At 51.7% G+C, this 26,585-nt stretch overlaps 5 protein-coding genes across 5 annotated transcripts; 1 reads left to right on the top strand and 4 right to left on the bottom strand.

Moving 5' to 3' along the window:
* Nucleotides 1-243: 243 nt before the first annotated feature.
* On the top strand, nucleotides 244-2,314 carry BROUX77_006973 (uncharacterized protein; the record flags this gene model as incomplete). The annotated part of the gene is made up of 3 exons (XM_073752016.1): nucleotides 244-289; nucleotides 361-890; nucleotides 953-2,314. The coding sequence occupies 3 exons, from the start codon at nucleotides 244-246 to the stop codon at nucleotides 2,312-2,314; spliced, it is 1,938 nt and encodes a 645-aa protein (XP_073603120.1).
* A 3,206-nt stretch (nucleotides 2,315-5,520) lies between these two features.
* On the bottom strand, nucleotides 5,521-6,099 carry BROUX77_006972 (uncharacterized protein; the record flags this gene model as incomplete). The annotated part of the gene is made up of 1 exon (XM_073752015.1): nucleotides 5,521-6,099. The coding sequence occupies one exon, from the start codon at nucleotides 6,097-6,099 to the stop codon at nucleotides 5,521-5,523; it is 579 nt and encodes a 192-aa protein (XP_073603119.1).
* Nucleotides 6,100-8,872: 2,773 nt separating this feature from the next.
* BROUX77_006971 (uncharacterized protein) lies at nucleotides 8,873-10,737 on the bottom strand (the record flags this gene model as incomplete). The annotated part of the gene is made up of 3 exons (XM_073752014.1): nucleotides 8,873-10,206; nucleotides 10,278-10,566; nucleotides 10,651-10,737. The coding sequence occupies 3 exons, from the start codon at nucleotides 10,735-10,737 to the stop codon at nucleotides 8,873-8,875; spliced, it is 1,710 nt and encodes a 569-aa protein (XP_073603118.1).
* A 5,038-nt stretch (nucleotides 10,738-15,775) lies between these two features.
* Nucleotides 15,776-23,284, bottom strand: BROUX77_006970 (uncharacterized protein; the record flags this gene model as incomplete). The annotated part of the gene is made up of 2 exons (XM_073752013.1): nucleotides 15,776-22,749; nucleotides 22,813-23,284. The coding sequence occupies 2 exons, from the start codon at nucleotides 23,282-23,284 to the stop codon at nucleotides 15,776-15,778; spliced, it is 7,446 nt and encodes a 2,481-aa protein (XP_073603117.1).
* A 2,363-nt stretch (nucleotides 23,285-25,647) lies between these two features.
* BROUX77_006969 (uncharacterized protein) lies at nucleotides 25,648-26,160 on the bottom strand (the record flags this gene model as incomplete). Its single annotated transcript, XM_073752012.1, has 1 exon — nucleotides 25,648-26,160. One exon carries the CDS (start codon nucleotides 26,158-26,160, stop codon nucleotides 25,648-25,650), a length of 513 nt encoding a protein of 170 aa, XP_073603116.1.
* Nucleotides 26,161-26,585: the final 425 nt, after the last annotated feature.

Genomic DNA, 26,585 nt, shown 5'->3' with positions numbered 1-26,585 from the left:
CATACCACTCTTCCCTTGCCGGCTCTTGCGATATCCGCTCTTTTGCTCATTGACTATCGTGAACATTCCCCAGCCTCTACTTCGTGGCTTGGTATTGTCCGCGCCGACTACCAGCCAAGGCCAACTCGCGACCGTCCTCGGTCTTGAACTTGCGGCTCACTGTCCGGCGTATACGAACAAGCTGCCAAAACACCAAGCATTGCGCCCAGTGTCAGGCCACTATTCCGCTCTTGTTTCTTCATAATGGCCACCTTTGACCGCCTGGAGTCGGAGGACCAGTTCTGGCAGGGTAAGAAGTCGACGACCTGGCTTGGAATACGAGGAAGAGCTCACTGTTGCTAACGTCTGTCGCCTCTGCAGCACTGGATGATTGTCTGACGAAGCGATGCCGAACCCATGAGCTAATCGACCACACCCTCCGAACGTGGCTTTACATGGTTGCTGCCGTGCGCGACGCCCTCCTCCACTCCGAAGATGATGTCGCAAACTGCGCCCATAAGCTCATGGGCAGTCTTGTTTTTGACGAAAACAAGGACTATGTTCGCCGGCAGTTGATTTCAAACCTTCTCTCCGAAGACGAGTGCGCGCCCCTGCACGTTGTGTCTTGGTTCATGCTGCTCGACGGGCGCCTGAATCCCGACCTCTTCCGCCTCATGATAGAAAATGCGTCGTTCCCCCGACTGGCAGAGTTGATTTTCCGCCACGGTAGAGGGCGCGGTGATGCCAGGCTTCATCGCCTGTTACTAGAACTGATGTTTGAAATGTCACGCATCGAGCGGTTGCGAAGAGAGGATTTGGTGCGCATCGATGACGCATTTGTGGCACATTTGCTGCAGGCAATCGACAGTGTATCCGATGATGCCCACGACAACCCCACAATCAAAGTCTTGGTGAGTCTGTCGTCAGACGGAGGCGCCGACCTGATCCGTGTGTATGCTAACTTTAAGTGTAGCTGGTTTTGAACGAGCAATACATGCTTGCTTCAACATCTGCGGCTGTCCCCTCGGACTCTCAGGAAACTCCCGCAGAGGCACCCCTCACCAACCGCGTCATCAAACTCTTGAGCTCAGATGGCTTTTCTTACCGCAATTTTGGCGAAAATATAATCATGTTTTTGAACCGCGAGGTAGAAACTTCATACCAGTTACTTATTCTCAAGGTTCTGTATCTTCTATTTACCCACCGCGCTACCTATGAATATTTCTATACCAACGACCTCAAGGTACTAGTCGACATTATCCTCCGAAATCTTATGGATCTTCCAGAGGATAAAGCTTCACTTCGGCATACCTATCTGCGCGTTCTATATCCTTTACTTGCACATACACAACTCAGCCAACCGCATGCGCATTACAAGCGCCACGACATCTTGGCTGTTCTCAGCCTGGTTGCCGGACAGGCTGGGTCCATTAATGCTCACTTCGCACCGACAGACGACACTACCCTGCGCCTTGTTGAGCGAGTGCGGAATGTTGAATGGATTCGCGGGCCAAAGCCCGTTGACGTGGAAACAAGCCCCCGAGAAACGACACCAGATGGAAACACTGCCTCATCGTCAGCCCAACCTATCGACTCAACACAGTCCCCGCCAGTTTCAGACGCCGCCGCCGGCGGTGACGACGCACGCAAAAAAGACAAATGCCTAGCGCAGCGTCTATTAGGAATGAGTCTCTCGCAATCGGAGACTGGTAGTATGGTCAGCGTGAGCGACATTGCTGCCGTCCAGGAGCGCCCTGGCGTGACAACGCCCAGTCGCACAACTCTCCTGGGCGGCGAAGTTCCTACCATTGACGGCCTAATTGCCGGAGAACTGCCCGTCGACGTTTTTTCTGACTCGGCCTCGCCTTCACGAACAAACAGTCATACCCCCACCGAAGCCCCGGCCATAATCATGCAAAACGCTACCCCGTCGCCAGCCCCCTCAGACACTGTTTCCCTCGCATCGCGGACCTCTTCCGCTGCATCCATCGCGTCAGGCCGTCCCAAGAAGCCGCTGCCGCAGGTCCCCCGCCATCGCTATGGAGTGCCCATCAACCATGCAAAGCACGCACCCGGCGACCAATACTCGGCAAGATCAGCGCGGGACCTGGAAACCCCCCCGCCCGCAGTCACGCCGCCGGCTTCCTACACCCATGGCTCCAGCAGCCCTGCTGAAGGGACACTGTCTGCTGCTACCACCACCACCACCCCGCCATTTGCACAGGCGATGCCCAAGCGAATCCCACCAAAGGCGCCGCCGCCGCGGAGACAACGACTGGCGAAGCCGTCTATAGATTCCATTGCACTTGCTGCGCAACAAAGCAGCGGCAAGTAAAGCTAGTGGGCGGGAGTCAGCCATGAATAGTTGGAGAAGACGAAGGGGAGGGGGGTTAGGCAAAGCCGGGAAGCGGCATGTTGTCTCGGTGAATGTAAGAGAATATACGGCGCTTATCAAGGTATTTAGTCTTGCCAAGCCTAATACAAACTCGTTTTTTCTTTTTTTTTTTTCGTTCAGAACTTTGTCGCTCGAGCTAGTGATCTTACCGACGGCGTATAATTGTGACCAACACCCGTCCACATAAACTTAAAGCATGCAGGACTGATTACTCTGTTCAGTAACTTGTAGTTAACACAAACAGCCGGTGCTCGTTTAGCCTCGTATGTATCGTTTGGACTGCTCGTCAAACACTTGCAAGATGAGACGGTAGTCTTTCCTCGGAGTCTATAGACGCCGGCTCGGTGTCTTATGAAAAAAGCAGGGGCGGCGGCCAAAAATGTTGTTGTCGTTTATTTCTTACGCCGTGTGCCAGGGTTCACTGGTCGAATGGGCGTCACAGGCGGCTAGTCCACCTGTGAAAAGAGTATAACTATGAAAAGAGCAGGTCTGCACCTGAACGAAGAGAACAAACAGCTGGAACACGGAAGCTCGCAGCCAAAGTAGAAAATGGCTCGGTCTTTCTGCCGGCCTATGCTTGGTTGATGAGGCGTTGCCGCCCGGGGCCCCTCTGTGCCAGTTTGTCGACTCTCTCGGCCAACGTCTTTGCCCCTCGTGCCGTCTTCAATAGACGCTCTACCCATGACCTGCTGTATCTTTTCTGTAGGCCTTTGCATGTCCAAACGTGTGGGCCGTCTTTCTCGGCCCCGCATCTCTCGCACCCTAACGGCGTGTCGTGCTCGAAGCGGACGTGGTACTTGTCTAAGTCTCCGTGCCCCGACCTAGCCGCGAGGACTCTGCCGACGCTGACTCGGTTGTGCTTTCCGGCCGTAGCCTTCCATGCCACCGGTGCTTCCGGATTTCGCCCGGTGCTTTTCCACCATCGATCTGTCGCTGCTTGGAACTCCCGCTTGCGCCATCGTTTCAGTGCAGCCAAAGTCCACAATGGGTTGGGCTGGGCTGTTTCCTCTGTAGTGGCCTCTTTCGCCAGCTGGTCCGCTCGCTCGTTTCCCAGGATGCTTCTGTGGCCCGGAACCCACCTAACTTCCCAGCTTCGGCCTGGGTGTCCGTCTTTCCACTTGCGCATAAGGTCCCTTGTTTCGTCTATAGCTTCCTGCGAGGTGCCCCAAACTGGGAGCCTGGCGTTCAGCCTATCCACCACGCTGCGGTTATCTAGGCGGCTGCCAAAAAAGAGCCTTGTGTAGCTAGATAATGAAACTCTTAAACATCGAAAGCAACGTGGCGCAGTGGAAGCGCGCCGGGCTCATAACCCGGAGGTCCCTCGATCGAAACGAGGCGTTGCTAGAGCAGAATACAATATGGTGACGCTGTCGTCTTTCTGGAGTTTGGATGAGAAATTTGCAAGTTTTTTTCTTTTTAAAAAGTTTTTTTTGGTGGGAGTAGACGGGTAAATGCATAACCGCAAGGGCACCTCCGAGGAACACGCCAACCCCCCTTTTTGGGGTGAGGGCGAATATGTCAGTGAATCGTTACTTCTCTTCTCTTGTTCTCCCTAGGTTCCATGTTCTCCCTCTCCCTGCCTTTGTATCCCAGGTCGTGGGAACTGTGGGTCTCCATGTGCACGTGCCCTAGGGTCACGTGTCATCATGTACCCTGGTTGTACCCTTACACTAACTCAACAGATTGTGGGGTTTCTGTATGCATGGTTTTAGATTTTGGTTTTTGCTTCTGTTGTTAAATAAAAGATGTATTAAGAGGAAGTTGTGTGTATTCAGCAGTCCAGCTAAGTACCCTTCTCATGAGAGATCTCAGCCCCATTTATACTTAGACCACAGGTGGGGTCTGCCTAGTCCTGGCCCCACCTGACGCCACAGTCTCCACTCCCTGGTACTTACTGGAACCTTCCAGTACTTGCTAGTGAGCTCTACTTTCAACATTTGTTATGTATTTTTCCTGGTGCTAGAAATAGCCCCCTGTCGTATGTCGAGAATCCCTCGCGAGTAGACAGGTTAATAAAGACTTTCATCATCATCACCTCCGAGGAACACCTTCGGAGAGCCCAGTGCAGGCCCCGAAGTAGGCTTGGTCAAGTCTCCTTGACGAGACCAATCGCAAGCTCGCCCGCGCAGTGCTGACTGCTTTGTCCGGCCATGGCGACTTTGCGGCCAACCATTGCCGCTTCGAACATGTGGACGCCGTGCTCTCCTGCCCGCTCTGCGGATCGGAGACCGTCCCAGAGAATGTTTGGGTCTGTCCCCGGAACCCACAGGCCGCTGACCCTCCCGCTCGCTCTCCGTCGAGCCTACCACCGCCGGTCTCTCTACCTCCTGTTTTTCCTTTTGTTACTTTTCCTTTGTCATGTTCTATCTTTCTTTTGGGTTTGGTCTTCTACAGGGTAAAGGCCGAGGCTCGGGGTCTTGTTTGGGGCCTTACAAGCGAAGGAGAGCCATTGCGCTGGGCGGTCGGGGGACCCTCCGTCATTATACTTCGTGCTGTGGGGATTTTCTGTAGTTATGCATGATTCTGGGTTTTTGGCTCCCTTGCTTCTGTATGCATTTCTTGGTACTAGTTTTAGTCCCCTATCGTATGTCGAGAATACCTCGCGAGTAGAAAGACAATCAAATCAAGTGGTAACTAATCCTTGCTGTATGCAGGGGTTCTTTTTTTTTTTTTGCTTTAGTTTGCAAATTGCCGGTGTTACTAGAAATAGCCTCCTCTTGTATGCCGAGAATCGTTCGCGAGTAGACAGAGTCATCAAGACGCTCGTCATTAATTTTTCACAAGTTATACTCAACTACTTGGTCGCGCCTGTCGGTTCGGGGAAGAGTTAGGGTTACGGTGTTAGTCGGAAACCCTCAAGGTCGATTGGACAAGGTGGAAAATGGGAATTTGAGGGTGAAAGACGACCATGGCAGAGTGTGGCTTTGAAATCATGCACTTTAATTAGCTGTATTATTTTTGAGAGGTCAGGTAGTTGTTCAGGTGAAAGTGTTTTATTATTGAACTAGAAGAAATTATGTAAGAGCCCGAAGATTCACAAGAAATCGCCCACATGGTCAATATATGTCGGTCCTTGAGAGATAGTGTGTGTAACTAGTAACTATATGCTCAAGAAATTAGACAACCAAAAGTAGTTATCCGATATTTTATTTCTTGAAGTTGATGCGCAGCCACTTGCGGTTGTAGCCACCGTTTCTGCCAAAAGCAAACGAGCTGATGTAGAAACCTTGAGTCTCGTCAAAATTGTTGGCGATCTGAGAACCAACGGTGCCGAGGGGAGAGCTCATGAGACTGGCCCATCTCCAGTTGGGGCGGCTTCTCCTGGGGTTGTATTCAGTCTTGAGGGAGATACTGTTGTCATTGTCCAGGTCGATTCTGGCTTCTCTCCAGATGGAGTCGAGGATGTTGGCGGTCGTCTGGTCATCGATGTTGATGTACTCAATGTACTTGAGATCTCCCGCGTCCTTGTTGGTTTTAGCTTCCCAGATTGACAGCAGAATCTCGGCGTCGTTGTACCGGATATCACCGTCGAGCTGGTTGACCTTGATGTAGCCCCCGCTCTTGGAAACATAGACCTCGGCATCTAGCTGGGCATCTGAGGTAGCGCGGATCCATCCGTCGTTTTGGGTGCGCATTGAGAGCCCAATGTTGCTAGCGACAGGAACGTTGCCGGCTAGAGCCTGGCCGCAGAAGAGCGCGGTAACAAAGAGCCACGGAGCAACCATCTTGGCTGGATAGAGGGAGATTGGAAGAGTGAAGGGAGTTTGTAGTGGTAGTGGAGATGTGTAGTAAGAGATGAAGAGATAGAATGAGCAGTAGAAGTGATCTGAGCGAAGACTGTGAGGATGAGTGAGAGTTTCTTTCGGAAGTTCTATCTCGGGAGGCATCTCGGGGGCTTATATAGAAAACAACATTTAGACATATCGCCGATATAACGCTGGACACAATGCCAAAGCCATCGGTATCCGGCAAAGCAAGCCGCCAAGTTTACAGGAGCCTTTGCCACAGGGTCAACTCCTATTTCTTAGCCAGGCGTTATGTGCATACGACAGGAGGCATCCCGATAGGAAGCACGGTTGCCAACCAGCACACAAGTGACCGGAGGCAAAGAAGTGTGCTTGATGGAATACATGTTCAAGGCTTCTACCGGCTAACCCACGATGTTCTCGGATCTCAGGATGGCAGATGCCACAAACATGCAGGGATGGTTAGCTCGCCTTTTTATCGTTATGCCAGAAGACACTGATGGGTGGTTACCCTTTTTTTACATAAACCCGGCGGCTTGCCAGTTTGTATCGGCTGTGTGTACAAGGGCATCCAGAGATGAAATAAGTATTTACACATGTGGCCACGGAGAAGCCAAGCAGACGCTAGCCGCCAGCCAGCGTGTGAGCTGTGCGCCTGGCTTCGAGACATGCCCCTGTCCCTGCGGTAGTTGGATTGGATTGTATCGGCGCTACGGCGCCTGTTGCGGACGAATAAGCGACGACATTGCGAGGAGCTCGGGTGAGTGCGAGAGGGAGAGAGAGAGAGAGACTGCCAACGGCCGAGACGAACTCTTGTCACGAATTGATCGGCGCCGTTTAACTCCGACCGAATAGCTAGTTATACGTAACTAACTACATGGGTGTTTGTTGTTTTGTTAGTGGCTCCCAGGCCATGCCCTTATCAACATAACTCATACTTCCTTCTCGAGATCCTTCCTACCCACCACCACTTAACCTCTTGTTTCCATCCAGGCACCTATTCACCCCCCCCCCCCCCCCCCCCCCCCCCCACCCCCATTCCCGCCCCTGGGTATTCCTCTTTGCTCAAGAGCCACGAGTTCCGGCACTTGTGCTACTACAAAATATACACACAGTACTCCTATTCCTCCGATGGGGTTTTCATGCTTGGAGCATAAGAACGCTTGATCAACAGGCGTCCCTTGCGTCTTCCGGACCACCATTTCCGGGCTGTAATGGCCGTCAAGTCTGGTCCATTTTACGAGATTCGAGAAGAACCCTCTGTCCTTCTTTCTTATTGTCTGGAGCCTTCACATCGTGATGCCTGGGAAAATTTATTGCCATCATCTTCCTCACATGGGCATGCCGTGAGATGGCCGATCGATGGACGAGAGCCTCGTGTGGGATTCTATTACCCAATACCGCTTCTTCCGAGACTTCTTCCGAGACTTTTCTGCGTGTCAAGCCCTCGACTATATCCACATTAAGGCTTGGAGGGACACTATGAAATAATAATCAGATAGGGCAAGAGTTGACTGGAAAATGGAGTGTCATATAGATGCAGCCGTCGCTTGAGAGGAGACGTCTATTGAACTACTCCTCCCAAGCCAGCCAGTCACCTTGATAGCGTGTCGGATGAAGTCAGTCTCCTGGCCCAGCGCGCCGGACGAAAGGCGTTTAAACATCAGTTTCGTCTCGGTCCCAATGATTTGTGTGCGATCAACCACTTCAACCTGGATGCCGGGACAGTTTATGCATCCTGGTTAGCCAGAGGTGGATACATATTTCCGGGAGAGACTCGTGTATGTATTGATATTCCGTTGGGTTTTGTTATCCTCCAAATGACTCGGCACTAGTTACGCCATGGAAACCTTCTTTTGCATGACATGCAAAATAAGTCCCGTATCTATTATGATCTCCGTCTACGCCTGTGCAGAGTTCAAGTATCCATCGAATGTTTGGCTGGGCACCCAACGCAAATCAGGGTATTCGTTCATCTTACGTCAGCATAACAGCCCAGTAATTAATATGCTGGCGGCTGCGGTGGTGTGGGAAAAAGAAAAAACAAAGGGACCCTGCCGATGGCGACCGAAACCCCATACTTCATTTGTCAGGTTAAAGAGAGACCAGAACGACAGCAGCATCAGAATCACGTTGTTGGCGTCGTCAAGTCCGGAGCCAAGGGAGCGACAGTGCAGCCCTATGCCGAGAATCCCTCGCGAGTGGATAGGTATAACAAGAGTGCTGTCTTTATGAAGTTACACTTCCCTCTCGGGCCATCTCGGCAAACTAAAATGCCGTTCATTTCTATTTCCCTGTATAGATGGAGGGGGAGGGGTGGGGGGGAGGGGTGGCGATATTATCAGGCAAACAGCCAAGCCAGCATTGCTCGTTGAAATCATTAAAGAATAAGCTAAAAGGAAAAAAAAAAAAAAGTAAAAGAAAATATAGAAATAACCAACGAGGACCCTCCCAACGATATTTACATGGTATGATTACATGACAAGAAAGAAAGATGTCAGAACCGGGTACAAGAGACAGCATGTTGTTGAGCCTTGCGGGTCTAGACATGTGACATTTTGGAAAAACAAGAAGAAAGGAAGAAAGGAAGAAAGAGAGAAAAGAAGAAAGGAAGAAAGAGAGAAAAGAAGAAAGAAAGAAAGAGAGAAAAGAAGAAAGAAAGAAAGAGAGAAAAGAAGAAAGAAAGAAAGAGAGAAAAGAAGAAAGAAAGAAAGCACTGCCGTGTTCCTACAACGCAATGCTCGCCCGTTGTTTACTTTTCAAAGGCCTGCTGCTTCTCGGCCTCGGATGAGTTGCTGGTCTTAGCAGCGCCTCCCGCGAGGGCACCCTCGGTCACAGCTGGCGGCTCGTCGCGCCAAAAGTCCTTTTTGCCCTTGATCAGGCGGCTGAACCAAGGCGGGAGAATGCCGCCGGGGATTCTCCAGGTCCACGGCTCCTTCATGTGCTTGTTGGGCGGCACGATGCGGCCGCCAGAAGCCAGCTCAATCAGCCACACCAGCGTGTTGATGATGATGTACGAGCAGACGCCGGCAATCAGGCCGTAGGCAATCGAGTACGTAAAGGGCATGATGGCCAGGCACAGGAACGCAGGCACGGCGTCGCCAATGTACTCCCAGTTGATGGCAACAACCTCCTTGGCCATCATGGAGCCGACGAGGACAAGGACAGAGCCGGTAGCCCAGGTAGGAATCGAGGCGAAGATGGGCGCGAAGAAAATGGCAATGAAGAAGCAGATGCCAGTGCACATGGCGGTTAGGCCTGTCTTGCCACCCTCACTGATACCGGCGCCGGACTCGACAAAGGCGGTGACCGGGGGAGTGCCGAGGAGAGCGCCAATGGAAATGGTAATAGAGTCGACGGTGTATGCCATGGACGAGCCTTCAAAGTCCTGGGTGATGGGGTCGATCAGGTTGGCGAAGCGGGCCATTGAGTACAGGGTGCCAGTGCAGTCGAGGATATCGACGTACAAAAAGGTAACCAGAGCCAGGCCAAACTGGCTGCCATAGCCGGAAATGTCCCACTCCTGAACATTCAGAGTGTGCTTGATCTGGTGGAAGTCGACAACCTTTTTGAAGAAGTCAAAGTTGTCGTTTCCGACGGTGGTGTAAGGGAAGTTGGTGACGTCGGTGTTGCGCGGCCATGAGATGATGGAGACCAGGATGATGCCAAAGATGATGGCACCTTTGACACGGTATAGCATCAGCATGGTTGAGAGGACGCCGCCGCAGAAAATACCCAGCCACATCTTGGGCGAGCGCATCTTCTTGGACGTGGGGCAGAGGCCATCGACCATGTCCGCCTGCAGACAGCCCGCCAGCTCGGTGGGCGTTGAGGTGGCACCCACAACAATGCCCAGACCCTCAGAGTAGGTGAGGCCAATCAAGGTCAGGAACAAGCCGATACCGACACTCGTGGCGAGCTTGATGGAGCGGGGGATGGCGCGGGCAAGCCATTGGCGCATGCCCAGCATGGTCAGGCCCAAAAACACCCAGCCCTCAATGAAGATGGCAGTCAGGGCGACCTGGTAGGGGACCTTTCCCGAGCCGTGGAAGCCAACGACGGTGTAAGCGAAGTAGGCATTGAGACCTATATTCAAGCGCAAGACGCAGAGTTAGTTGGCGAGCTCAAATCCACAGGCATAATAGCGGCCGCCTTACCCATTCCCGGCGCAATGCCGACGGGCATATTGGCGAGCAGGCCGATGAAGAAGGTGCCGAGCGCCGAGATGGCGGCAGTGGCAGTGACCATGTCGCGCTTGATTTCGGAGATGCACAGCATGTAGGCGTCGGAGGGCGCAGTGACGCAGTCATCGACATCGCAGACACACGTGCCGCCCGAGTCGGCAACAATGGACGAGTTGACGGCGATGATGTAGGCCATGGCGAAGAAGGTGGCCAGCCCGGCGCGCATTTCCGTCAGGAAGTAGGAGCCCTTGCGCTCCCGGGGCTATGGACAACGACGCCGCATCACATGGTCAGCAGAGGCACGCAAGGGACAAACGACAATGCAGCGGGGAAGACAGCGACTTACATGGCCAGAGCCATCCAGGCGGAACCAGTAGCCCACCTTGCTCCGGGCAACCTTCTCATTGAGCGAAGGCAAAAAGGCCAGCTGCATATTGGCCAGGCGGGGGGTTTGCAAGAAACGAGACGAAGAAGACGAGCGCGGCTGTGTGTCCAATTGGCCCGAGGTCCGTGGCCGGTAGAACGAGGAGAAGAAGAGATGTGCGACTCGGGCGGGGGAGGAAAAAAGGAAAGACGAGGTCGAGGAGGCTCTCACGCAGCGGCAGAGAAAGGGAAACCACGAGAAGAAAAAGGCATGAGATGCCACAGGAAGGCGCGATAATGGCGGCCGGTGATTGGGTCCTTTTTTGCAGTGGTTATCGGTTTTTGATTTTTCTCTTTTTCCGTTGCGCTCTCTAGCTTCCTTCCACCTTTTTTTTTTTTCTTCGGCCCAACGACAGATCGGGAAAAAAAAGGCGCTATAACTATCTAGAGTAGTGACAGGCACCAAATGGGAAGGAACGCACAAGAAAATGTCGGGCAGGTTCCCTCCAAGATAGCAAGGATTTCTTCTAGGCCGCCGGGGCTGGTGGCTCCCAGTCGCAACTACTTGCAAGTTCCTAGGCCAAGACTAGCGAACCAACTCGTTGTGATAGTAACAACTCTGCAGTCCCTGGCCGGCGAGGACCAAAGCGGGTAACTCCCTTGGGAAAGGTTCCTACTCGGCCGTTTTGGCAGATAAGCAGTTGCCAGGATCCTTTCTTTTTTCTTTCTCTTTTTGTTTTATGTTACCTTTTTGCTCTGGTATCTTGACTAAGACGCAGCAATCTGGTGTGGCGGGCGATAGGAAGAAAAGCTGGCGGCCCGAGAGCTGGCGCACACGGTTTCCCGCTGTTGTCGATCTGGCTGTGTCGTCGTCTGGATATGCAGCGGACAAGGCAGCTGCTCGTTGTGGGAAAAGAAAGAACTCGGGCTCGTTCCTGCCCTGTGCGGCGTGTGTTAGTCGACGTCTATATAACTGGGGAAAACAGACAACATGCTCTATTCTCTCTAGCCAAGACGGCCTACACTTATATACTGCAAGACGGGACGGGTAGAGACGCCTCGAGAGATGCCAAGGAGGCCGGTGGCAGCTGGTTGTGTGTACACATACATTCGCTCACTTTCACATCGGCCCATGGCTCGGTTCCACTGTAGCAGCTCCTGATATATGTTGCATCCAGGTGGACGTTTTAGCCTGTGCAGACACGGACTCTCCGCCTTTTGTTGGCCTGCTCTCTCTGTCTTGTTCTTTTTGTCTTATTTCGCCTCGGCCTAAAAACTCAGTGCTGTTACTACTAGATCTTGACTCTTTCTTGTATTATGCTGCGTCGTGTTGTCTTGTGCCTTTGTGACAGTGTGGTCGCTGTGATGGAGACTTGTGTGAAGTCGGGTGTGTAGATAAGCTCCGAAATTTTAGGGGAGAGGTGGAGACGACGCCAGATGACGCGATTCTGAGAGTCCAAGAGAAGAAACAAGGTTATCTTTGCCAGCGCTTCGTGTCTGTCAATTTTGCCAGGGATAATCGGGACGACTGCGACCGGCTTATCTTGATATGCATCTGCCAAGAGCCTATTGGCTAGCATCTTGAGTAGTATCAGCGACTTAATTGAGCCTCCCCAAAGAAAGCTTTCGTCTGCATCCATGTTCATATCTTCTCAGTCTGTCCTGTCCAGCCTGGCCCTGTACGACCCTGAAGAACAATGCATACCGTGACTGGTTATGTGCATATTCCCATAGATACAATGTGCATACATGCATACCAGGTCTGTAAGCATGTGCACGGGCCCAAGTCGATGCAGATATCTTGCAGCTTTGTTTGTGCCTCGTTTTCGCTATCAGAACTCCCATTGCTCGACAACAGGACTGCTTGTTGTAACTTGCTGCTACTATCATCTTGCACCACAGACTCCGGCTGATCTTCCGGCCCCTTTCCGCCTCGACCAATCTGTCATGGCAAAAGTATCCCTAGATGCAAACATGCCAATCGAAACACGCTGGGGGCTTTGCGAATCCATTTTGCTTGTGTCACTAAACCTTTGCAAGCCCTTCCACCGCTTTGGGTGATACAAACGTACGGTGCTTCAGACGAGCCAAAGAATAGAAATACCCGCAAAACCTCTTGGGCGTATTATAATGGGCTATGGCTGGGTTTTGGAGAGTCCACATCTATACTTTGCTGCCACAAGAAACATACCCAAACAGAGATGTAACTCCTCTTTTCCAGCCGTGTCTCGATTCGGCCTCCATCCTGCGTGCCCATCATCACCACCCATTGATTAAGTCTAGCAAGCCCGCCCCGCCTCTATCCTTGTCCCTCGTGGGGATCCCGTCCCGTGTTCGGCTGCTTCTCTTTATCCTTCTCCGGGGAAAGCTATTCGCCTCCCCATGTTTTGTTGAGCTTGGATAAAGTCTGATAAAGGCATTCATCTTGCCTTGGACTGGCCCAGCCAAGATCCCAAGAGCAAGATAAACTTGGTTTTTTTTGCTTTTCCGGTTTTCTCCCCGTCAGATATGTCTTAACTCCCCGCTAACCGTCTTTATCAACTACGTCACCGTCTGGGATTCACTTGTGTATGCTGATAGTGTCTCTAGCTAACAAGATAAAGAAGAAGGACTCTCTAAGAATGTTGATTAGTGACTACCCATCACACAAGTGATACATTGTTGTAGGGGGGGACATCGGCCCAGCAACATACATGTACTCTTGGAAAGCTTAGCTAGACTGAGGAAGGACTCAAGATCAGGCCCTTTATTTTGTCACGTGTGTCCCAACCCAACATCAACGCAACCCTAAAACTAATTCAGATATACATGCAAAGAATTGACTCGTAGTCTGAGATGATTCTGCTGTGTAACACCAGCATTGAAGATCCAAGAAGACGATGGAAGCAAAAGAAAAACGACAATTTATCTCAAGACACATCCAAGTCGCTCAAATTCACAGACTTTATTGCTCGTTTGACCCAGCTGGAAAATTCTTTTCCATCATCCGCGGCGCACTAGGGGGGTAGGTCCATGGCGGGTTTCCCTAGTGTCATAATGTGAGCCGCCATCTACGTTTTCCTCGGCCCTTGGCGCTCAAATTTAAAAAGTGGATTGAAAAAGAACGAGTCTGGGACTTAGGACCTTGTTTCGAGGCTCGACGAGGTCCTCTTGGAGGTGGTAGAGATGAGAGCTGGCCGGTGCAGGTACGACTATATACTATGGCTAGCCTGGGCCTAGTCTCATAATCTGGAATAGAAGTGAGAAACAAGACACACCTGGCAAACAATATCAGCCGTCTGTCAAGAGATCAGCTTTCTGAATGACTTAGAGCTTGTGCCGAAAGAAATGTCTTTGCTGTAGCTTTTAATCTGCATGTATAAAAAGGCACACCACGTGACTTTGAGGGTGAGGCGATGACAACGAAAATCTCATGTCCTGTAGTGATACTTTCCTCTTACACTTGGTAAAAGCCACTTCCTCCCCCTTTGGTCTGTCCTGTGTGAACAGTGTGCGTGCGGTTTTCCCTGGGCGAGGTGCTGTTTTTCGCCGAGCAGACGCATTTGGATCACGGTCATGTCATATTTTATGATTGCCCAGATGCTTGTTTTAGCGCAACTATAAGGCTTCCGTGTCTGTAGCGGTGTGTCTGTTGAGGCTTTGGGGAAGACCCGAGTAGATCCAGGGGCATCCACTACGCTGTCTAAGACACGACTACTGTTCGAGAAGTATGTGCCACGAAGAAAACAGGTCGCCCGAAATAGGAGTTGGCTGGGTGTTGTTGCACGATACCTCCATTTGTGCCGTGTGGATTATACGCCAGCCTGGCCATGCTGTGTTCCCGTCTTGTGACTTTGGTTCACGTAGTCGGAGGTCGAAGGGCTAGAATGCCGAGAAGAATGCACAGCAGCGGGAGACGAGTTACGCATCTGATTACATGGTGACTGGTCGAGCAGTACACGCGTCAATGGCTGGCAGCAATAGAACTACATCCGTCGGGACGTGGAACCAGAAAGCGAGACAATTAGCTGCCAGCACATTGTGCATGTGCATGTTCTACAGAACCCAACACCGCGTGAGACGTGGGGACCAATGGGGTTGAATCGACGGACGGGAGCAGCGAAGAAACTATGCTAGAAGAGGGAGAGGGAGCAAAAGAGAGAAGCAAGAAAAGAAGAAAGTTGGAATAGCGCTAAGACATTGCTAGAAGAAAAGAAAGAAGACGGAAGAAAAAAAAAGGCCAGGAGAAAAGGGAGCGGGCCCGCTACAAAAGTGAGAACACCGTTATTATAGTTAGTACACCACGCCATGAAATCTCATCTGCGTAACAGACTGACCAAAACACCAAGGGTGGGTTTTTTTTTCTCTTGTGAAAAGTACGCGCTGCGACTTTTACCCGCCGAAGCAATTCGTTGAATCTCACGGGCAACATACATACGTGAGAGCTACTCTTTCTTTGTCTAAAAGCAGGCGGTTAGTCTGGGTCCAGATCCGGGTCCAACTTTGGGTCTTGACCGTTTGATGTTACACATGCACGATGGAAACACACCGCAACATGATACAAATGGCCAATTGTATTTTTTTTTTTTTCTTTTCCTTGAAGTCAGAGGACACACGAAAACACGCAAACCGCTCAGTCATTCCATTCGCTCTTGGCAAATATCCACAGGCCGGGAAGTCAAGGGGGTCCAGGCTCATCTTAGGGTGGGATACACGATCGAGATTACTTGTTTGCTTGGCGGTCGAGTGTTATCAAGATCAATCAACCAAGGGTTTCAATAATACGTAGTTAGCCAATCATGCTTTTGTTGGCGACATTTCCGATAAAACACCCTGAAGTCATCGAGACTGCTTTTGAAGTCTATTTCATGGTCGAACAAAAATGTAAAAACCAAGATATATTAAGATCAATATGCAGTAGAAAGAAGTCTGCCCAAGACGTTTTTCTCACTGTAAACAAATTGCGTTCTTGAAAACTAAAAACTATACGAATCAAATCAGATCAAATCACCCAGAATCAAATCACTCCCAATTTGTCCAAACTTTGTTGCCTATTTCAATTTTGATCCCACAATTCCCTTCACCTTCTTCTCACAGCATTGCCAAGCCTTGCCATGTTGTAGTTTCTCTCACTCAGTAGGGTACGAGCCAGGGACCGCAGCGCCGCCTGTGCTGCCAGATCCGGTCTTGACCTTCTTCGACTTGTTGCGGCTGAAAAGACGAGACGAGCCCTCCTTGATGCGAGTCGCAAGGTCTTTGTCCTTGGACGGAGAGTTTGAACTGGCTCTGTTGACCGTCGAGGGAGCAACATTCGTGGGGGAACCAGTTGATGACGAACTACTCGCCATGGCAGCGCCAGTAGCCTGCGAAGGTCCCGGGGCGCTAGGTGCAGCACCGGGGGTCACTTTACTGGCTCCATAATCCTGAGTCGACGTCATCCCCGAAGACCCAAGGGTTTCACCCTGAGATGTATCCCGAGTACCAGCCATTGTGCTATAGCCTTGACCGTACTTATCCTCAGAGGAAATGACGCCAGGGCCTGTGACAGTGGGAATAGAGGCAGAGCGAACGCCAGTGGTAGCAGTAGGTCCAGAAGTGGAGGCATTTAGAGAAGCACCAGTGGCAGCACCGGCAGCAGCACCTGTGCCAAGCGCTGCAGTAGTGAATCGTGAACCGGTGGGAGTGGAATGGCTAGAGTTAGATCCGACCGTAGCTGCGGTAGAGTCAGTGGTTTCACTCGCAAAGAAGGTGGGGCCCCTTCCAGTCATAGCCGGGTTCGTAGGGTTCGCATCTGCTCCAGTTGTGTTTCTGGTTTGGCCGTACCCTCTGGATTCTTTCTCATGAACGGCCTCTTGGAGCTCCTCCTTCAGGGTCATGGGGTGGTGGCTTGCTTCAGTCTCTCTATTCCAAGGACCTGACCATTCCTCTGAGAGACCCGAGTTGTCAGTACCGGTAGCCATTGAGGCTTTGCCATGGCCGTGGGAGCCAATAGCGGCGGTTCCAGCGGCAGCTCCGGCAGCTCCAGCAGCTCCAGCAGCGGCTCCTGTTGCAGCTGCAGTTCCAGTCTTCGTTCCGAAGCCACGAGAAGACGAAGTCGTGGGTGACTTGATGTCATCCTGGGGGTGATCAAGCTCGTTTGACTTCATGTGATAGCCAGAGTATCTGCGGGTGGTGGTTGCCGCAGGAGTCACGGGAGTGTGACCATGCGTATGCTCAGGGTTCACATGCTTCGATGTTACACCAGCAGGCACATCATAGCGTTCAGATTCGGTTGGAACAGCGCCACCAGTCATGCGGTAAGTGGTATCAGCGGTCAATGGAGTCTCTCTCTGTTGGTTGGTTCTCAAAGCCGGCTCAGTGGCATGCTTGAGTGAAGAAGAGCCCATATGGTAAGCTCCAGAGTGTTCGTCATCGTGATGGCCTGGTGCTGCCATGGCAGCTGCTGCAGCAGTAGCAGCAGCACCTGCTCCAACACCAGTAGCAGTGGCTACAGGATGAGTATGTTTTTCTACAGGATGGGTGTGTTTTTCATGACCGAGGCGAGTGTTGTTATCATCGACAGGGTAGGTAGTCTTGGCAGCCTTGGACGCACTAGTAGAAGGGGCATTTCTCCCAGAAGCAGATGCGACTCCCGCACTTGTTACCGAGTTCTTGTATGCTGAAGCGGGTGCCCAGTGGTCATTATTGGATTTTGTGCCCTCATAGTCACTGGAAGAGGAAATGGAAGACGAATACTCCTTATTTTCTTTATCCTTGGCAACCTTGGATTCATCGTGGCTGCTGGTCAAACCAATTGCAGCAGCACCGGCACCCAGAGCAGCAGCAACAGTAGCCCCGAGTCCCATTCCAGAACCGGCCTCCGTGCGAGAACTTTCGTCCTCATTATAAGCTTCTGGGATCCGAGAGATACCGGGAGTATCGCGATGGTGCGATTCGGAGGGAAGAGAGGTAGCAGGGATATCAGGAGTGAATGCAGCATCATGACCACGAGATGTGGAAGGTTCATTCCAGTAGTCTTCCTTGACAGAGCGCGATGTGTTGTACAAAGAGTCCTTCTGAGTGGCCATTGACTTATCATCTAAGTGGGAAGGAGTTGACTGAGTGACAAAGTATGGGCCAGCATCGGTGTCAGAATGCTTAGAATAGCCAGTAGTGGGGATGTTGGTTGTAGGAGTAGGGCCCATACCGGCAACATTGCGTGAAGCCGAAATAGGACTGGTGGTGGTCGCGGGAATGCTAGAGCCAGTGGTTGCGGAAGTGACTGGAATCTGACCTGTCGCATCATCCGTAGCAGATAGGGAGTTTTTGGCATCTCTCATTTCTTCCTTCTTCTGTTTCTGCTTCATTTGCTTCTTCTCGCGGCGAGACAACTTGGAAGCTCCGGCACCAACACCGGATCCTACAGCAGCGCCAGCAAGCATGTCACCGACGTTGGAACCCAGCGATGTTTCCGGGTCAGCAGTGTCCTGAAGCCGGCCTCCAGAAGTGTTGGTGGCTGTTTTCTTTGTGCTTACACCACCAATGGCTTCATTGTCAGAGTCATAATCAGATGACGAAATAGAAGAGCTTGAGTAATCACGGACAGGCTCCGGACGAGAGGTCATAGGTCCCATACTCGAGCCCCCAACAATTGGCAGGGCATCACGGGAGGAAGGTTCCCGAAGGTTGCTGGAAGGGGCAAGACTGCTTGTTGGCTGCGTCGAAAAGTCACTGGTGATGGTGTTTTTAGGAACAGTATTGGTACCACTAGTGCCCAAGGCATTGGTGCCATGGGAACCACGCTCGGAAGTTGAAGGTGAGCTCGAGTCTGACTTTGTCAGGCCAACAGCTGTAGCGGCGGCAGCAGCAGCACCAGCTACAGTAGCTCCAATACCGCCAAGCACACCACCTGAACCTTGAGACTGAGTTGTGTCACGGGAAGTATCAGGGATGCCATGCTGATTGGCATAAGGATCAGTAGAGGTGTATCTGCTGGTATCCCTAGGGACACTCTTACTACCATAAGCACCTGAGTCCATGAGTGAACTGTCACGAACAGTTTGGGGGCTGACAGTATGCTTGTCATCGACAATGCTTGAATCATGTTCATTGTTCAAAGAGGTAGAATCATGCTTGGTTAGACCAACAGCAGCGGCTGCAGTAGTAGCAGCACCAGCAACAGTGGCTCCAATACCTCCTAGCATGCCCTGAGAATTTCCGGGCTGTGTTGCCTCGTTCGAGGTGGCGTGCATGACATCTTGCTGCCCCGCAGCCGAAGAATGGGTCTTAGTTTGGTCAAGAGCACCAAGGGAACCGCGACGGAAAGAAGGGTCGGGGTTTGACACCTGTGACAGACGACGTCTATGAGTCTCAGGGGTAGGAATCAATTGACCAGGGACCGAGGTTACCTGATAATGCAGATTCTCATTGGTACGCGGGGTAGGCTTGAGAGACATAGAGCCCCGTCTATCGCGGCTGTTAGTGGGAGCAGGAGTAGGACCTGATTCCATGGTATGGTCAGACGGGAGTTGGCCGAGCTCACGAAGCTCCTCCTCAGCTGCACCAACCATACTCCAAGCCTTGGGACGGTCAGTGCTGCCCAGGACATGAGGCTCGTTTGGATTGACATCGAGTTGCTTCCCGCCCGAAGTGTCTAGGTTAGGCCTGCCAACTTCGGCAGGAGTTACACCAGAATCAGCAAGGGCAGGCATGGTAGTGGCACCTCCAGGCTTCATGGAAGAGGAGCCGACGTTGTCCGAGTCTCCAGCATGAGAGGTAGAGGCATCCTTGGGTAAATCATCACTATGGGCTCCGGTACGCGACTTATTGGAATTATCACTCTTGAATTGCTCTCTAGGGAGTGCACCGGAAGAGCCCAAAGCAGCTCTAGAGATATCGGGACGAGATGCGCTCTCCTCAACAGAGGAAACACCAGGCTTGTTCGCTGAGTTGGAATAGTCCTCATCGTTGATAGGCTGGTTTTCCATGTCCCTGTTCTTGTTACCAGTCATGGCTGCGGCGGCTCCGCCTAGGCCAACGGCCCCCATAACAGCGCCAATAATGCCAGTAGAACCGGAACTGGAGTCATTGTCACGAGGTTTGTTGACTGATTCATGAGCCCGATACTCATTAGGAGAAATAACGGCGGCCTCAGTTCTGGAAGGAGCAGAGGCAGAGGCAGGGGGGGCCATGGTGTCACGGGTAGAAGCAGTGCCATGATGATCAAGATCATGTTTGTCAAGTCTTTCGGATCCCTGCGGAACAGTCTGCCCGTATTGTGATCTTCCAAGCTCCTGGTCCTTGTGGGTCTGGTGCTTAGGCGCAAGGCCTGTGGCGGCAGCCGCAGTACCAGTGACTCCTGCAGCTCCCATGGTTGCATCTCTAACATCAGAACGTGAGGAAGAGTCCTTGACAGTTTCTTCATCGGGATACGAACCAGGGTACCTGTGAGTGTCAGGATCGATCTGTCTCTTTTCAACATCAGAAGGATAGGTGTGAGGCCAGTCAGCAGTAGAGCTTGTTGCATCGCGAGTAGTGTTCTTGGAAAAGGGATCACTAGTGGTCGCAGCACCGGTAACACCGCGGTTAAGAGAAGATTGGTTCTGAGACTCGATCTGTCTGCCGAGGTTCAAGGGATTCCAAGTTTCGGATTCATTCACACCAGTTTGGCGGTCATGTTTGGAAGGGTCATATTTAGTATCCCTACTCTGTTTATCATTGCTAGAAAGCGCAGCGGCAGTGCCAGCTCCAGCTAGGCCAGTTGCAGCCAGAGCAGTGCCAACTTTGCCCATATCTTGCTTCTGAGACACATCTTCGGTAGCTGAGTAGCCGCCCTGGGGGCTATAGCGCTCAGCATCGTAACCTGAGCTTTTAGTGGCAGCAGGTGCTGTGATATCAGCTGGAGTAGAAGACCGTATCTCTTCAGTTGACCAGCTGGATTGGGGTCTACTGATGTTTTTGTTTTTCACGACTGGCAGAGCAGCAGCGCCCAAGGTGGCTTGTTGAGGATATTCAGTACCCCCATTTTCGAAATCACGCTGCTGAGAAGTAGGAGGCAGCTGGCTCGCAGTCTGGTTTTGACTAGAATACTGAGGTGGCTGGTATTGATTTTCATAGGCCTGTGACTTATCAAAGGCGGTTTCAGAGGCAGCGTTGGAGGCAGAGGTGGGAGCTGCAACGGCGCCAACATTGAAACCACGGGAAGCAAGGCTCTGCTGCTGCTCCGGCGATAGGTTTTGACTACCAGACGAGTAAGGCTGTTGGCTAGAAGTAGGATACTGATTACTGGTGCCAAATTGGTCTTGGGAGGGAACAGCACTGTAGCCAGTACTAGTGGTAATAGGTTCCTCGGCACCTGCTGGGTGGTTCTTATCATCAGAACGTTTATGCATAGCATAAGCTCCGCCAGCAGCGCCAGCAGCGCCAGCAGCGCCAGCAGCTCCGCCAGCAACAGCAGCGGGAATCCAGTTAGCTCCAGATGAAGAATCAGTAGGAGCCGGATGAGATCCCAGGTTAGGATTGAAGGGTTGGTACTGCTTCTGATAAGGCTGAGTGTGGTACTGCTTCGGATAGGGCTGAGCTTGGTACTGCGAAGTAGTGGTAGAGGCACTAGCGACAGGTTGATTCTGAGGAACATGTGTAGCTGGCTGCTGCGACTTCTGAGTAGGGTAAGCAGCAGTAGAGGCAGCAGCAACAGGAACAGAAGCACCCATGGCAGAGGTAGTAGCAGGGGTAGGTGCACCAGTTGCTTGTCTGGTAGCCATAGACTCATGTGGCTCACGAGTAATTGATGGGTCATCAATAGGCTTTCCGGTGGCGGATGAGAACCTACCGCCTTGCACCGGACGGCCAGCATGTTGGCCAGCAGCAACACCGGCCGCACCAACTCCAGCCCAAGGTACTTCGTCATCCTCATTGAGCACACCGTTGTCGCTACTGCTAGAACGATATCCAGAGCTAGTGGTTCTCTTATGTTCACCTTTGGTAGCACCTTGACTATCGGAACCGAGGGCAGAACCACCCAGAGCGACACCGCCAGTTACAGCAGATGGTTCAAGCAGAGCTTTAATTTCATTGTACCATCCCATCATATCCTGATAGTTCTCAGCGCGGAAAATCCAGGTATGTCCCCGGTGCAGAGTACCGGTTTGACGACCCTTGAGAATGAATTTGTTGTTGGAACCACCGCTAGAAGAATGAGAACCCAGGGTCTGATCAGGCAAGTACAGAGACATCACAGGAGTCTGGCTCTCAGCTGACTTGAACTCGTGCAGATGAGTGGGCGACAAGACGTACCAGCCCGCAGCAAAGCTCTTCAGATACTTGCCCTTGCGCTCCAGTGGTCCAGAACGAATCATGCGGCATGATGGATGATCCATTCCAGGGTACATGATTTGCTGAGCAGTGCGCTTGGGAGTCTGAGTCAAGAACATGTCCTGTCCAGACTCAACCCAGTGGTTCCACTCGGCATCGCGGGGCATGTTGATGATGCCAGAGCGAAGATCTTCGGAAGTATTGTACGACAAAGTGCTTTCACGCTTGAGCATACCAGCAATAGCGTTGAATGACTTCTGGATTTCGTACACAACGATGGACTCGAGCTCACGACCAGAAGCTTCAAGGTTGCTATGAGCCTGCTGCAAGTAGTTCTCTTCCTTCAACTGCTTCTCAACTTGGCGATCGGCGGCATGGCGCAGGAGGTACGGGTCCGACTTTCCGGTAGCTGAGGATTCACTCTCGGATGCATTCTGATTGAGAGCATCAGTCAATGAGCGGACAGCCTTTTTGGTGCCGTCCATTTCATGGTCCATGTTGGTTTTGAAGTCACTCGTCAGACCCCTGATTTCCTTGATCTTCGAAGATAGCTCTGAGCGCAGTGAAGTCAGAGCAGCAACAACATCTTCCTCAATGGCTTTTGACTTTTCAGCCTCATTGGCAGAGAGATGGTTGTGATTCTGCAAAACGCCAAGGCCGTCGGCAAGGCCACTGGACTCCAGAAACTCCTTGGGCATATTGAACGAAGTTGCAGCCTGCTGAAGACGCTGGTGGGCCTTGGCACGCGTCTCATAATGGTTTCCTGTTTCCTTGAAGTAGGAAATCAGATCTTTGAGAATCTGGCGGTATTCTGTAGAATAATTGTGTTAGTTTGGCTCTGGGGAATGTTTCGCGTATGAAGAGTTGGTCTTACCCTCAAATCGGCCAGCCAGGATCTCGCTTGGGTTTGTATCGGTCGGGATGGGGCAATGAAAGGGACTGCTCAGCTGCTCTTGGTTATAAGTGTGAGAGCTGCCTCTGGAGTCCCGGGTGCCATGCGCCATTGTAGGAGAGACTCCAGAGTCATGATCTCGCATAGTTCCACTGGCAAGACGAGAGCCTTGGCCAGTGCGGCTAGAGAGAATCATGTGATCGGCCGAAGAGGTTGAAACTCCACGACTGTGCTTGGAGCGGCCAGTGGTGTCCCATTCCTCGTTGAACTTGCTTCCAGAAGTGCCGCCGCTTCCCTCGATATCGCGGTAGGCTTCAGTAGCGGCGCTTGTATGCTCGGTATGCGAGCGTGGGGCGGAAGCACTCGCGGCCGAAGTGGCGAGGGAAGGGTCGACACCCGCGGTTCTCGGGGCCGTATTGAGGGCATCCTTGACGGCCGGGACTCGGGTCGTCATTTTAAGAAATGGTAAGGTTCAGCTGGACGTTGAAAGATGGCGAGAGTTTCGGGGGGGGGGGGGGGGGGGGGCTTTTTTTTTAACTTAGGACAACTTGAGGTGGCAATGAAGTAACAGTAGTTGGACGAGGAGCAAACTTGAGATTAGAGTAAAGAATTGAACAAGTAAAGATTGAAAAGATTAAAGACGTGTTGAAATTATAAAATAGATGGTTATAATAAGTAGTAGGTAGTTAAGCGGTAAACATTTAAGGTTGAGAGCTTGGTGGGCAGCCAATCTTCAGTGGGGGAGGTTGATGGAGGAGAAAAATCATCTCCAGAGAAAAATCGTCGGCGGGGCTCTTCGCTTTTATCCCAAAATGCGGCCGTCTTTGCTCCTGCCTTTGCGGCCCAGCCATAGGCTTCCTGGCCTCCCATTTCTCACGTCATCAGCAGCTACCGAACAAAGCAATCGCCTGTCCAAGGCAGCTTCCGAATCTGGAAACCAACAGAGCTCCGGTTGCTCCAGGGCTAATCTGGCAAAAGTGGGGCCACATAGCTCCGTGTAAGACAGCCGTCCGTAACTGGAAATATGCGCCTTTTTTTTTGTTTTTTTCTTGTTTTTCTTCGGGCCTCGCTGTCGGCGCCTCGACATTCACAATTATGACGTTGAAGAATACAGCAATAACCTCGACTTTCATGGCGGCTGTAGTGCGCACTCAATTACAGGTGTGTACCTTTCCTGGCATGACGTATGACGTATATCCCATTGCCACTAACAACCAAAAATGAGTCGCCAAAGGTCTTCTTGTCCTGCTCAACGCATGCGTAGTTAGTTAGTGGTTCTGTATAGCTAGCTCTTGACTAGCTCGGATCCAGATGGCGCTACAAGACATGGCCAAGCTGGCATGAGACAGAGCCTTTGAGCTCTAGTTTGCCGTCGGTAGCTTTGAAGTCCGATCACCTGTTGGTATTTCATGGCTGTGTCCACCTCCTCTGCTTACAGCGGGATAGTGGGATATCTGTCCCAAGGCTGCCTCTTTGAAGCTTTGTAACTACATGCAAATAGGTATGTGAAAAAGCACTTGTCCCGGTATCACCATGTCAAGGGCCTTTTTCTTACTTGAGCTGCTCAGTCTTACAGGTAAGTTTCTACAATACAAACCTCGTAAGTTGCTTGCGATGAATACAAGCCTCAGTAGTAGCAGTGTGCTTTTACATGCAAGCGAAGAGAACCTGTATGCATCACAGGGGGAATCCATAGCTCCGTACCTGTTTGTTTCACTTATGACGCCTTCAACCTCCAGTAGTTCTTGCGCCATCAAGGGATGGCAGATGATTGATGTTCTATTTTAGGGTCAAATAGCTCCATGGATGTACCCCGGAATCTCTCACAGCATCTGACAGGCGAGGTGGCAACTCCTTCACGGGCCGCATCCTCTTCTCCAGAACGACGAGTCAGCTGTAGTGGAAATCTTATGTACACATGCACCAATCAGCCATCCATTGAGATAGTTCGAGACTAGTTTAGACCTACTTGTAGCCACTGACTTCAGCTCCCGCGCTCTCTTGGCACTTCTATAAGTGCAAATAGTGTAGCTAAACACGTTGATACAGGAAACTTGACTTGGAAGCACTCAAAGCTTGTGTATCGCTGCATGCGTCATGTCATCTCCTGATGTCATGTGGGCTGCACTATCTTCATATCCTGGCATTGTCTACAAGTCGACAGCCCATGGCGATATTCTTTATTCTTGCGTAGTCGCTAGGGAATTCTGGCCTACAACACGGGACTAAAACTAGGAACTACCAGAAGCCCATAGTTAATTGTTCTGCATACAGCAACCTCCCCCCTATGCTCTCCCAAGGCGATGATGATGATGATGACGAGAGTCTCTATCAACTTGTGATTTGAATGTCTTTATTTTACCCGTCTACTCGCGAGGGATTCTCGACATACGCCAAATGAAAAATATAATAACCAGCCAGCAGCATCCTGATGACGATGAAGAAAGTCTTCATTATCCTGACTATCTCATAGCTTGATTGATTGATTGATTCTTTATTTACCTGTCTACTCGCGAGGTATTCTCGGCATACGACAGGGGACTACAAGTAGTACCAGAAATTACATACAGAAACAGAAACCAAAATCCAAACCATGCATACAGAAACCCCCCGCACAAAGTGTAATGACTAAAGTGTGTCCACCCGCCCAGCCCAGAGGCTGTCCTTTGCTTGTGTGGCCCCAAACCTGGCCCAGAGTCCTGGCCTCGCCGCTGATGCAGGCAAAACATAAAAACAAATACAAAGGAAGCAACAAAGGGAAGTACAAATAAAGAGAGAAACAAGTAGGAAAAAGGAGGTGATGGCAGCGCAAACGCGCTAAGGGGGAGACCCCGAGGGTACGCCGTCTCCAGGTGGCAGAGGGAGCGCGGGAGGGGCCGCGTCTTGCGCCCACGTGTCCGGCCTCATGCGGCGGTGAGCCAACAGGGCCGTGGGGGCTTTGGCTGCTTTGGCGGCCAGCCAGCAGGCTCCGCGCTTGGTACCGATCAACTTCTGAAAGAAGCTGCTGGACACCCGCTGTGGGTTGTGGTGGCAAACCCAGATGTGCTCCGGGCTCGTGTCGGCTCCGCAGAGGGGACAGGAGAGCACGGCGTCCTCGTGCTCGAAACGGCGGTGATAGGCCGCAAAGTCGCCGTGTCCTGACAAAGCTGTCAGCACCGCGCGGGCGAGGTTGCGATCGGTCTCGTCAAGGAGACTTGTCCAAGCCTTCTTCGGGGCCTGCACCGGGCGGCGCAGGTGAGGTCTGGAGTTGCGACCCTCTGCCTCCCACCAGGCGCAAAATGCGGTAGTGACCCGGGCGCGGAATTCACTGCGTGCCCAGGAGAGTGACATGCCTGTCCTTGTGGTGATTATGTCTGCACCCCACCTGGCTTGTCTGTCGGCGAGCTCGTTGCCCACGACATCGGAGTGGCCTGGAACCCAGATGGCTTCCACCTCAATGACTATCTCATAGCTTTGAGACACTGGCCATGACCGTCTGTCTTGACTTGACTTTATTTTACGTGACTAAGCTACATGAAAAGCATTACACGGCATGACCATCTGTCCAACCCTAACCCTATGAGCAACCATACGGAGACATGATACTGGCCATGATCGGGGAGATGACCCGGAACAAAAAGTTCATCGCGGATGCGGAGCACTAGCTGCTTGGAGACACGGGGAATCGAACCCCGGACCTGATCCAGTTGATGTCTGTTAATACATGCTAAGGATCCGTCATACCACTAGACCATGTCCCCGACGCTTTCGGATGT

Source organism: Berkeleyomyces rouxiae (assembly GCF_048999995.1).
Source record: "Berkeleyomyces rouxiae strain 22BRR77 chromosome Unknown BrBRR77_ptg000009l, whole genome shotgun sequence".
NCBI lineage: Eukaryota > Fungi > Ascomycota > Sordariomycetes > Microascales > Ceratocystidaceae > Berkeleyomyces > Berkeleyomyces rouxiae.
The sequence above is the reverse complement of the archived record's forward strand: the minus strand, read 5'-3'. Positions and strand labels throughout refer to the sequence as shown.